General features: G+C 36.9%; 1 protein-coding gene across 1 annotated transcript in view; it reads left to right on the top strand.

The window, feature by feature from the left end:
• The window catches only part of mtSSB (mitochondrial single stranded DNA-binding protein), a 68,028-nt gene extending 57,800 nt beyond the window's left edge, over positions 1–10,228 (top strand). The window contains exon 4 of the mRNA XM_067143630.2: positions 7,105–10,228. Coding sequence (XP_066999731.1) covers positions 7,105–7,313 — 209 coding nt within the window. The 3' untranslated portion in view covers positions 7,314–10,228. The remainder of the gene's footprint in view (positions 1–7,104) is intronic.
• Positions 10,229–13,609: the final 3,381 nt, after the last annotated feature.

Here is a 13,609-nt window from a genome sequence, read left to right as displayed (position 1 = left end):
TATCTTTTAAGGAAGCTTCGCCCAGTCTGTCCAACGTATGAAAATCCACACTAGGAAGATGTTAACCTGTACACTCCTGAGCCTGAATATTTACTGTTGTTATTATTATTATTATTATTATTATTATTATTATTATTATTATTATTATTATTATTATTATTATTATTTTTTAATTTTTTTTTTGCTAGGGGCTTTACGTCGCACCGACACAGATAGGTCTTATGGCGACGATGTGATAGGAAAGGCCTAGGAGTTGGAAGGAAGCGGCTGTGGCCTTAATTAAGGTACAGCCCCAGCATTTGCCTGGTGTGAAAATGGGAAACCACGGAAAACCATTTTCAGGGCTGCCGATAGTGGGATTCGAACCTACTATCTCCCGGATGCAAGCTCACTGCCGCGCGCCTCTACGCGCACAGCCAACTCTCCCGGTGGTATTATTATTATTATTATTATTATTATTATTATTATTATTATTGATTTTATTATAATTGAAAAATATGTTCTGTGTTCGTTGTTCTGAAGGCTATGTTCGTGTTATATTTGTTGAAAGTGTTAGCAATTTGGTGGATACTTTACAAAGGTGAAAAATGAGAGTATCCTCCTAATTCAATACAATAAATATTCCGTCATTAGATGGAGTAAATTCAAACATGTTTCGGCTCGTTTGAGCCATCTTCAATGAAAAATGAGGGGAGATTTGAAATAATTTACATAATATAAGTTGAAAAAATGCTAAAAACATAATGAAGGAGCAAATGAAAAAACAAACAAAAGAGAGCCTAGACGGAAACAAAATGAGCACAAATATACAATATTTACATCAATATGCAGAGCAAAAAACAACTCACTGCTACAAAATTCAGTGAAAAGGTCTTAATTCAAAATAATTGAAAAATAAAAACTGTATTAACCTAAGAAACAAAGGAATGAAAAAAAATGATGCAGATGGAAATGAACAATAGTAGCACATGGTGAGGTTGTGGACGTCATAGTTTACAAAATATTGTTTAGTAACAATAACAAACAGGTTGAAATCACTGTCAAAAATCATCCTTGTAGAAACCCATCACATTAAATTGGTCAGGAGGGGAGCGGGAGCAAACCTTTTGAGAAACCAAGCCTGATATGACGAGCAGGCGGAAAGCCTGTGACAAAGAAAAAACACCAATGAAATTTAAAACTTTAGAAACAGCAGCATTCTCAAAATCTTCTCAATCTAGCGGTCCCTTTCTTGATTATTGTTTCATAATGTTGGCTGGTGTCTTGCTTTATTATAAAAGGTCGGAAAGTCCACGATATAAAATTGAGAAGCTGTGTTAGGTAGAAGACAGATACATAGTAAACTGTAAGTGATCTAGTGGAAACCGTCAATGAAGTTCTAATCTGTAATGGAAAAATGAGGTTGTGTGAGAAACGTGGGGTGATAAGTAAAAAGTGTAGAATGGGTGTGAAGAAAGCTTAAACTTACGGTGTTTAGCAGGTGGTTGTCCTCTCAAATGGCCTGGCCTTCTCAAAGTAACGGTCTCGTTCGCGTGATCGAGTCTGTTGTTGGTTCGACTGTGTTTGCTAGGATGGAAGGAGCGGAGGGGGAAGGGGTGGTCCAGGGCTGGTGTGAGGAGGGGGGAGTGGTGGTGAGTTGGAGAGATGGAGGTGGGGTTTGTTTGTGTTATGGAAATTCTGACAAATATATGGAATGAATGTTTCAAGTAGAATGTTCTTTTTCTCGCTGGCTTCATTTAAATTGTGAGAGGGGTTCATAAACTGATCTAAATCGATGTGGATGCTCTCAAGAACGTTGAGCAAGGTGCCTTTTTGCTCATAATGCAAGATCTTGAGGTCTTTATCTATTGAAGTGTATTCGTGGCTGGATGCTTTATGATGTTCACTCATAGCTGAGAAACGATTATATTTGAGAGCTTTGCGATGTTCGGCATATCTTATGACGAAATTGCTGCCTGTTTGTCCAATATAGCTGGAATTACAGGATTGGCATTTTAATTTGTAAACTCCAGAGTTCAAATATTTGTTGTTAATGTTGTTATAGTTATTGTTGACAGTGTGTGGATTGAAAATGAGTTTGGAGTTGGTGTGGGAGGTTCTATAAGCTATTTTGATGTTGTGTTTCTTAAAAATATTAGAAATTTGGTAAATGTTACTATTATTGAAAGTGAATGTGGAAAACTTTTCTTTAGGAGCGGAATCTTTTTCTAGGGGAGTCTTGGGTCTGCTTTTATATCTGTTGATGATTCTGCTGACGAAGGTTCTACTGAAACCATTGTGTTCTGCAATATTGTAAATGGTATTAATTTCTTTTTTGTAATTCTTGCAAGATAAAGGGACATGAGAACCATGCTATTGTAAGCTGCTTTTTTATGTATGTCTGGGTGCACAGAGGTCTGATGGATGGTATTGATGGTATGGGTGGGTTTCGTGTATATATTGAAGGATAAAGTGTTGTTGCTGTTGTGCATAATGGTTAAGTCTAGGTAATTAAGGGCTTTATTGTTTTCTGACTCTATGGTGAATTTTATATGTGGGTCAATGGAGTTGAGAAATCCAAGTACTGTGTTGCTGTTAGTAACGTGGGAGTCTAAAATAACAAACGTGTCATCTACAAAGTGTGTCCAGTGTTGAATGCCATTGGTCTTGCCAATGATGTGAGAATGCTCTAAATGATCAATGTAGATATCTGCAAGGATTCCTGAAGCTGGTGACCCCATGGGAAGACCTATCTGTTGGTAAATGACATTATTGAAAATGAAGAAATTGTTGTTCAAAGTAAATTCCAGAATCCGAATAAATTCATCTATTTCGCCTATACTTAAATTGCTGAATTTGGAGAGATTATTCTTGATCAATTGTACGGTGCTGTTAACGGGAACATTAGCATACATGTTAGTAATATCAAAAGAATGAAGTGTGTGGTGTTTGGATAAATTAAAGTGTTTAATCTTGTTGCAGAATTCTAAGGAGTTCTTTACTGATGTGTTGGCTTGAAAACGCTAGAGTGACTTGAGGAATTTGTGTGAATGAACCGAGATACTTCATAGGTCGACTGTTTCTGAAATTGATAATGGGTCTTATGGGGACGTCTGCTTTATGGATCTTGGGTAGCGCTTTGGCTGTGGGAAGCTTTGGATTCATGATGATCATTTTGGATTTTTCAAGGTCATTAAACAGAAATGAAACATTCTTGATGATGGTTTTTAGGTCTCTTTGTATTTTATTAGTTGGATCTGTTTTAGAGGTTATGAAGTTGTTGTCTGCAAAAAACATGTGTGCTTTATTAACATAGTCACTTTTGTCCATGATTACGGTAGCATTTCCTTTGTCGGCTTTTGTTATAATTAAGTCGTTCTGTTTGACTTTTTTCTTTAGTTTGTTTACTTTAGCTATGTGCACTGTGTTGGGTTTAATGGTTTGTTGTTGATTAAGGATGGAAGATAGCTTGCGTTTGACTTCATATCGGACTTCTTCTTGTATGTTTATTGGTAATTTATTAATGGCCAATTCAGATTCAGCTATGGCGGATATTAAATTATCACGGTTAGAAGGATTACCCCAATTATGTTTAGATCCCTTGCTCAACACATCGAGATCATCGGCATCAAGACTGATTTTACTTAAGTTTACTAAGGGTTGATGTTATTTAAGCTTTCTAATACTTCGTTGCTATCGGTGACATTCTTATCAATTATTACAAACGTGTCATCCACGTACCTCAACCACAAGAAAGAAATCTACATTTCTTTTTAACGAACATGAATCCCAGCATCCCTGTAGCGAGAGCCCTTCCTAAAATACACAAGAATGACATCCCAATACGTCCCATCATCAACTGCCGTAACAGTCCAACCTATAAAGTTTCGAAATATATTCATGGCTTCCTTAAGAGACATTACACATTTAATAACAAGCAACCTTTAAAGAATTCCATTGATTTTTGTGAGACCCTAAATAAGTTTAACCTTCAGTCTTATCATACAGTATGCTCCTTTGGCGTGGTTAACATGTACTCAAACATCCCGACCAGAGACACTATCAACATTATCTATAATAACATCTGTAAACTTAGTGGCCTCAGTAAAATGGAGATTGACGAATTCATGACACTATTAAATTTTATTTTAGACAACAACTACTTCACTTTCAATAAGAAAATCTATAAACAGAACTGCCTAGCGATGGGAGACCCAATTTCGGGCATTCTAGCTGATATTCACATGGACACGATTGAGCACACAAAAATCAAAACCAATATTAAAGGGATTTGTTTGTGGTTGAGATACGTGGATGACACGTTCCAATCCAAAAATAAAATATATTCTTCTGTATTACAATTGATTTCATAAACTGGCTCTATTTTTATTAGCAAGATGATGTGCAAGTGACTATATGTTAACATGTTGATATTTTTCTTGTGGCCGCTAGTGTGTGGCGCTGAACACTTTGAGTGTCAAGTATTAAAACTATAGAGCATCCAGCGTTAAGAAAAGACTACAGGCCTTATGGGCTTTTACTTCTGTTGGTGTTACCCACTTTAGTTCTACATGTATATAAACATTATAATGAATTCCTATCAAAATGTATACTTTTTCTTATGAAACAAGGATTGGTTGTGCCATACAATACTAAATAAGACGTAAAATCATTTTGATATCTTTGAGTTTATCCCTTTAAATATCGTATATGCGGTTCAGTACACGGAACAGCCGGCCATGCTTGTCGCATTGCGCGCCACATTTCAGCGTGTAGTGCGGAAGTGTGTACAGTAGACAACACGTGTAATAACTCAGCTTAACCACTGCGAATCATCATTGGTGAAGTCAGTGCGGCATGTTTCCCTTTTTGTGTGTGTCACTCATTACAATGATTGGGAAATATTCGGCAGAGTGAAGTGATCGTCTTCCTGGGGCGCATAGTGTTTTGTTATAAATACAGTATAATTTATTGTGTTTCATTTTTCGTGTATTGCATTGCTTTTGGTTGTGTGTATCGTGTATAGTTTTTGTCTGTTTAGTATTTTTTATATAATCAGTCAGCGAGTAATACATTTAAATTATAGCTGAACATGTGAAAAGGATAAGTAGTGAAGTTGTCAGGAGAAAGGAACGGCAAATGGTGCTTAGTTCATTTTCATATTTGAAAACAAAGCATCCAGGACGAAGTGTAAACTGGGTAGTAGATAAAGCCGCAAAGTTTTTAGGAATTTCGAAGACTTCCGTTTTCAAAATAAGGAAGGAAGCCAGCGAAGGGCACTCCAGAGTCCCAGCAAGAAGCGGGAAAGGAAACAGTTAATTCGCAGTAATTCCAGACTCATTAAATACCATGATTTTGTCAGAAGTGGAATACGGCGCACTGTTCATGAATTCTATTTTAGAGATGAACTGCCAACTCTGAACACAATCCTCACTTCCGAAAAACAGCAACTCCGAACTACCTGATTTTAAGAAATCATACGAATAGGTCATTCAGCATTCCGTATTTTATGTTGCGGAAGAATATTTAAGTTATCGTATTTTGTGATAAACATGAAGCCCTTGCATCTGTTGTCACTTACGAGTAAATTTATCTGAAATGAGCTGAAGGATACATCACCGAGACAGAGATATCTCGCCGTCAGCTTCCTGTGTTGTAACCATACAGTATATGCCTTAATAATGAAATGTTTCTGGGGGCTAATAGACTCAGCACTGCGCTCCCTTAAAGCAACAACGATCATGAAACTTTCTCAGATATAAGAAACAAGACAATCATTTCGGTTTCTGGATATGCTTATTATTATTATTATTATTATTATTATTATTATTATTTAGTTCGCATCCCTGCATGTTCAAACTCTTCCTCTATTTCGAATGATACAGTCAGTGGGCTATTATCCTTAGAAACGTTATGGCAAAACGAAATTTCATTAATGACTGGAGATAATCTGGCATTTATATTATTATTAGTCTTGCAACAGCTGTACCAAGCGTTGTATAATTTTATGTCATGACTGTATTTCGCAAGCAGTGTCCGAGCCGCGCTGAGTGAGCGGGTATGGCAACAGTGGAAGGCAGCAGGCCCATAAGGCCTGTAGTCTTTTCTTAACTCTGGATGCTCTATAACATCCCTTACCTAAGCTAGCTGGCCTGTCGCCATAAATTGCTGTCAGGGGAGGGACCACCGCCCCGCCCCGCTCCCAGGACAAGGAAGCTGCAAGTGAACAAAACGACTTAAATTTCGCTGGGGTAGCTCTCTTTTGCGCCGATAAGAAAACCCAGCTTGCTGGAAAAGCTGAACTGTGGTAGTGCGAGCAGATTGTCGAGACAGCTGTATTCGGCTTAGGTATTTGCAGTTTTCTAACATTATAAGAGGCATTCTAAGGAATCATAAGAAAATGTTAATACAAAGTTATTTACCCCAGCAGCGCTATGGTAGATGGGGTTCAGTGCACACCACTGTTTGCACGAAATTAATAATAAATTAGGCTTATCAGTTGTGTGGTTTGATATTTTTCAGACTTTATTTGAACAGCTTTTGGTTTAGTTTTTTAATCAAATACATTTTTATAACCTGAGACTTCACTATCAGTTACAGTTATAGCTCTGTAGTTACCGAAAAATGAAACCAATCAAAGTTAAGTATGAACATCTAAGTAGTGTATGGTTGGCAATTCCAACGGCTTAGCCGTTAAACCACAGAGGCAGTCAAGTAAAACCTATTAAACATTATTTTTAATAATCTTAAGATAACAAATAATCCTTTTGTTCATATAGCTTGACAATATATTGCATTATTTCTACCTACTGTAATTAAATTTTTATTAGTTATTCATAGAATTTTAAGTTTTATTTGAGCAGGGTCTGAATTTTTATTTCAGCAGGCGGGCCCGATCTGATTCGTTATGTCCCCGAACAGTTATAAAGACAGATAAAAAATGCTAAGGGTTAATCATTAATCATTGACATTTTCAAAAACAATACGGTATTTGTTTCTTTCAACTGTTCACAGGATGCACATTGGCTGAGCATATAAGCTGAGAAAATGATTACACTCCGATATATATTGAGAGCTCTTGTTTTCAATAAAATTATCTCCAATGTAAATTTCCTTTTTTTACAGGTGAGTTTGTGCAACGAACAGACTGGCATCGTGTCTGCGTATTTAAACCATATTTACGAGATACAGTGTATAACTTTCTTAAAAAGGGTCAACGAGTTTACGTAACTGGACGCCTCACGTATGGTGAAGTGAAGGACGAGAGCGGAAATCTCCGATCAACCACGGCTGTTGTTGCAGATGATATCATATTCTTCCAGACTCAGTCATGAAAGTTTAGTTCCTAGTACACTAGAATAGCTTTATACCGGGCATGTTCCAGAATCTCCGAGTTTTAGTTTGACTTGTTTAATGTTGATTTTGCAAGTGATCTGGTGGAATGGCAAATTTTTACGTGTTTTTTTTTGTGTGTGTGTGTGTGTGTGTGTTGTACTTTGAGTACAATGGAAAAAATGAGAGAGCAGTTATTGAGCAGCGTAATATTGGTAGGTATCGAAATGAATGTAATAACTATGTTATCTTTTACCTCATCTCTTAGTGTTGAAGAGTTTAGCTGTTTGGAAAATTGTTGATTGCAATTTCTGTTGCCCATATCAGCTATTTAAAAGCTGGCATATTTTTTGATACCAGTACTTCATTTCAACTTGGAGCAAGCATTGCTCACATGATGTTCTGAATTCTTACCTTTGTTTGTAACATCTAAGATGTTGCTAATACTGTTTTGAACTGCAGTTGATTTCACTTTTGAAACGAGCGATTTGGTTGTTCAATTTGGGTCATGTAGATGTCAGCTTGCATTCGGGAGGTAGTGACATTGAACCCCACTGATTGACAGCCCTGAAGATGGTTTTCCTTACAGTTTCTCGAGGCAAATGAAGGCTGTACCTTAATTAAGGCCACGTCGCTTCCTTCCTAGTTTTATCCCTTTTCTATCCCATTGTCGCCATAAGACCTGTCTGTGTTAGTGTGACTTAAAACAAATAGGAAGGAAAACATTATTTTAAAATATTTGTCCTAACAAATTCTAATTCAGCTCTACAGCGAGAAACTTCACTTAGTGCAGTTGTATGACCTTCTGTCGACAGCCAGGATAGTTGTGTCTGGAATAACCAATACCTAGTATTAGTGTCTGATGTAGGACAAGATTACTGTATTTATTCGTGTAATGGATACACATTTAATTTTCAGCAAAAATTGTGTTATTACCTTATTTGCATATATTTTTTTTAATTTGCTTTACGTCTCACTGACACAGATAGGTCTTATGGCGACGATGGGATAGGAAAGGCCTAGGAGTGGGAAGGAAGTGGCTCTGGCCTTACTTAAGGTACAGCCCTAGCATTTGCCTGGCGTGTAAAGGGGAAACCACGGAAAACCCTCTTCAGAGCTGCACGCCTCCAACCACACGGCCAACTCGCTTGGTCACATGCATCTCTCGCCCTCATTTTTGTTACGGAATTAATGGTCATCAGGTGTCAATATACAGTATGTGCGGTATGGCATGCATACTCCCACACAGTATAAAAAGTCTAGCACTCTCCCCCTGTTTGGATGAAAGGCAAGTAGGTATTTGCAGTACTGCATGAATACCTCGGGTATTCCCTGGCGTAATGAACTGAACGGAATGTCATTGTTGAATTGTCTGCACTTTAATTATAACACGATATGAGACTGGCATAAGATCAAATGCAGTGTATCTTCTTCATGATAATTTGATTGTCATTGTGACTTTAGCTTGTTGGTGAACAGAGTTTAATTATAACACGATATGAGACAGGCATAAGATCAAATGCAGTGTATCTTCTTCGTGATAATTTGATTGTCATTGTGACTTTAGCTTGTCGGTGAACAGAGTTGGGGTGTAAGTGTAATCGAGTTACTTGTAACGAATACTTTTTACTTAATGTAATTTTTTTACTTGTAATTTGCTTCTGAAAATAACATTGTAATTGCTACATTCTAGTAATCGATATGCATCGCGTGTGAGTCTGAAACAGAAAAAAATTAAGTGATGAGGAAGGTATCTTGGTTTTCAGTTCTGCTACAGCAAAATCAGTAGCTTCAACCTTGGGTGCTTTCTTGCCTTTCCAGTAGTTCCAAGACATCAGACGTATCCTACAGTATCCATCACTGCTGCTGATCTTCTTAAAATTAAACACAGGTATTCGTTCAAGTGGCTATATCCAGCATCTTTTCAGTAATTGCAAAAATGTACTTCCTCCCCCCAAGAGTTTGAGGCTTAGCGATGAGAATTATAAGAACCAGTTATTTTATAGCGTAAATGGCAAATCACGTGAAATGTTAGAAGTCACTAACTAAAATAAAAATTATGAGAAAAATAATTTTGACATTTCCAAGGTATCATGTTTAATATTCTAAAAAGTTATAAACTTTTTCCTTGCAAACTTTGGTATCACTCCATTGTCATGCGGAAAAAAACTGCCAGTGATTTCCTTAGAACTGGTGTTCTGTGAAGTAATTGTAATTTTATTTATGTTGCAAAAAAAAAAAAAAAAGGTGGGGGGGACTGCCTGGCTGAGGTGGTAGAGGCGTACTCAGTTCGCCTGGAAGAATGTGGGTTCAATACCCCATCAAAAATGAAAGGATTTTAAAGAAACGGGATTTTCACTTCCAGAGTGCACATGGCCCTGAGGTTCTCTCAGCCTAGACCAAAAATGAGTACCTGGTTAACTCCTGGGGGCAAACGCAGCCGGACGTAGAGCTAACCAATCTACCGCATCAAGTGCCGAGGTTACGATAGTGGAAGCCTTTACCTTCCACCCCTCCGAAGGCTTTCGTGGCCTGTACACAGATGGCTCTGCTTACTAGTTGAAAAATTAATTTGTCTCCAAAAACCATAAAAGTAGTTATTGGGATGTAAAGCAAATAGCATTATTAAAAGTAATTTGTATTAATTGTAATTGAGTAAAGTATTTCACAAATAACTGTAATTGAACCCAATTACTTTTTCTTGTACTTTTCCCATCACTACCGGTGAATTCTGGAAAACCATCCAAGATTTACAGCAAATCGTAAACTTTCAAGTGACTGAATTTGCGGAAAAACGCGACAATTGCTCCGCGGCCCGAGAAAGGGCAGGGGAGTATATTTGGTTGAGGAAACGTACTTTAGTACATTAATTTGTAAATGTTCAATACATATTACAAAGCTTAATGTAATGCAATAAACTGGTACTGTATTTTATGAAAATATGCTTTATTACTTGTAAAATGTTATTAGTTTTAATAAAAAATTAAGTTCCGAGAAGGAAACCATCAATTGCAAATGTTAAAAACATTCAAGCTATTTAGGCCTTTTAATTTATGAAATTACCAGGGTTTCACCCCAGTGTAGCAGTGGGCTCACCTTTCCAAGACACTAGATATACACACGTAAATTCGGTACGGTAATATAAAAAAATCTTAAAATCTGATAGGTCACAGTATGCAGTAACACTAGTAAGTAAACAAAGATTAACAGCTGCAAAATCTCCTTTGCTGGCCACTTTCCATGAGGGACAGCAATTATTTCATAGCATGTATGTAATGGGGATGACAGAGTGCAATATTTTTAGTGTCTGTAGTATTTTTAATTGGCAGTGATCAGAAATGAAAGACGGAGTAGTCGTGTTCAAATTCAAGTTTTTAACTAACAGTGCTTGAAAACTCTACATTTTCCTTGCATAAAAGAGGTACCCGTCATTTCAGTTGTAAAAATTGGAGGGATAAACGTGTCAGTTATGCAAATAAATATGGTATATTCTGCAGTTAAGCAGTGAACATATTGATAGCCATTCCTTTCCTAAAAATGGATTTGATTGGAGCTGAAACCTTATTTTTTTTGTTTCCGCAGTTCATTTTACATCACACTGACACAAATGCTTCTTATGGTGACAATGGGTTAGGAAAGGGCTAGGAGTAGGTAGAAAGCAACCATGGCCTTAGTTAAGGTACAGTCCCAGCATTTTCCTAGTGTGCAAATGGGAAACTATCTTCAGGGTTACTGACAGTGGGGTTCGAATCCATTATCTCCCAGATGCAAGTTGACAGCTGTGTGGCTGTGTTGTAATTCAGTTATTTTTGAAGTGGAAATTTGTTTACCTGTGGTTTACGTTCCACACAAAACTTGAAACATGCATTCTTTTTCGTTATTTTTTAAGTTACGGTATCAGGTGCGGAATGAGTGGAAAGTGATAATCAGGGCCAGGATTTTGATAACCTAAAAATATTTTTTTAAATGATCTATAAAATGACTGCAAAAATCCAGTAAAATGATACAAAAACTTTTTGAAATGACAAATTTTAAATGAAATTTTACAATCAGTTTACTAATCAAATTGGTATAGTCTTATATTTATGTTATAGACATTATAATAAGCTCTTGCACTTTGCCCATACAAGAAAACAAGATGAAATTTTTTACATTTCACAGAGAATTTTGCTCCACATCTTTCTTTCTTAATCTGTTTACCGTCCAGGGTTGGTTTTTCCCTCGGACTCAGTGTGGGGTCCCACATCTACCGCCTCAAGGGCAGTGTCCTGGTGCATGAGACTTTGGGTCGGAGATACAATTGGGAAGGAGGACCAGTACCTCTCCCAGGCGGCCTCACCGGTTATGCTGAACAGGGGCCTCTTGGGGGATGGGAAGATTGGAAGGGATGGGCAAGGAAGCAGCCGTGGCCTTAAGTTAGGTATCGTCCCGGCATTTGCTTGGAGGAGAAGTGGGAAGCCACAGAAAACCACTTCCAGGATGGCTGAGGTGGGAATCAAACCCTCCTCTATTCAGTTGACCTCCCGAGGCTGAGTGGACCCCATTTGCTCTGCATCTTCAGAAGAAAATCTCTACTATTCACGAGAAGGATTCTCCAATTGGAGGTGTCTATCCTGGAATGCAGACATTTCCAAGAAGTAAGTGGTGAACAGTTTCTTTAGTCCCCAGATTGATAAAGCGTTGTGAAGATTCTTAAGTCTCCATATTAATCCTCGTTTAAAGTTTCGATAATATCCAATAACATGTGCAAATGCTTCAAAATCCTGAAACATATAAGAAAATTACTCAAAGTATAAAATGGTCTAATAAATTCCATAAAATGACCAAATAATGCTGTATAATTTTAGAAAATGACCTAAAAATACAAACAAACAAAAAATGACAAAGGAACTATGATTAGATTTCTGTACAGGCTAGCAATGTCTGTTGTGAACCAATTAAAGGATGAAACGTCATCAACATCCTAGCCCTAGTGATAACAGAAATTTATTTCACAAATCACATGCAGAATCTCTAGGATATTCTCATTAAACTTTGTAGATTATTGGTAGAGAGTTGACCTTTGTATTCCAAGATCGCAGCTTCAAATTCAGCAGAGGTTGATTTTGAAAAGAAAGAACAAGTCCATTTGGCACTTCACTTCATTGCCATGTGAAAGATCTGAACATATTTTGGTGTATTCCCTACAGTTTAAAACTTGGCAATAGGTCGTGCAGCTAATAGAGTAAAACAGGATTTTGAAATTGACATGCAAGCAGCTTAAATGATATCAAATCGGAAAGCCTGCGCACTGTTTGCTGAGGTCATATTATTATTATTATTATTATTATTATTATTATTATTATTATTATTATTATGTTTTTAATTATTATTATTATTAATATTATTATTATCTAATATATTTAAAAAATTTATGAAAACTAAAGTCAGTCAGTCTGGCCATTCTATCCGGTCGATTTGCTTCATTTTTTAAAAACTGAAAGGTATTCATGCACAGATTTGTCATCTTCCGCCTTCCTCAAATTATGTGATTTTACAATTTTTTGTCTCTTTGAAGCAATCATATCGTTGGTTTTAATTGAGGTACGGAATTCGTTTTATCCTAAGAATACTCAGTGGATCAAGCTCTTTCATTTCAGCTCTTAACTATTCAAATTGGTTGATTCTGAGGAAAGTTAGGAGTGCACATTCAATTTGACGTCTCATTTTTTCTCATTGAAGCAATCATATCTTTCGTTCTAATTGAGGTACACAGTTCGTTTTGGTCTAAAAACACTCAGTTGATCAAGTGCTTTCTTTTGAGGTAATAACTACTTAAATTGGTAAATTTTGAGAAAAGTTATGAGTACATTTGTCTTCATGATGAAGATCTTTGAAGGACTTTTTAACAGTTCGGCGCGTAGTGTTGTTCCAAGGAATGTTTAATTCAATTTCTTTGTGTGATGTATTTTCAAGTATTTTGTTGACATAATACTACATTCTATTACCACAGCAGATCATGTGCTTTCATTAACTTGAAACTTTGCAAATACATCAGTGAGGATAGTAACGAACAACACTTTGTACATTGCGGGCGGAGCCTGCAGGAAACTGCTAGTTGTTGTTGTTATTGTTATTATTATTATTATTATTATTATTATTATTATTATTGAGCCTCCGTGGCTCAGACGGCAGCGCGTCAGCCTCTCACCACTGGATACCGTGGTTCAAATTCCGGTCACTCCACGTGAGATTTGTGCTGGACAAAGTGGAGGCGGGACAGGTTTTTCTCCGGGTACTCCGGTTTTCCCTGTCATCT

The sequence above is a fragment of the Anabrus simplex genome, chromosome 3 (assembly GCF_040414725.1).
Source record: "Anabrus simplex isolate iqAnaSimp1 chromosome 3, ASM4041472v1, whole genome shotgun sequence".
Taxonomy (NCBI): domain Eukaryota; kingdom Metazoa; phylum Arthropoda; class Insecta; order Orthoptera; family Tettigoniidae; genus Anabrus; species Anabrus simplex.
Note: the sequence above shows the minus strand (reverse complement) of the source record. Positions and strands in the feature narration are given on the sequence as shown.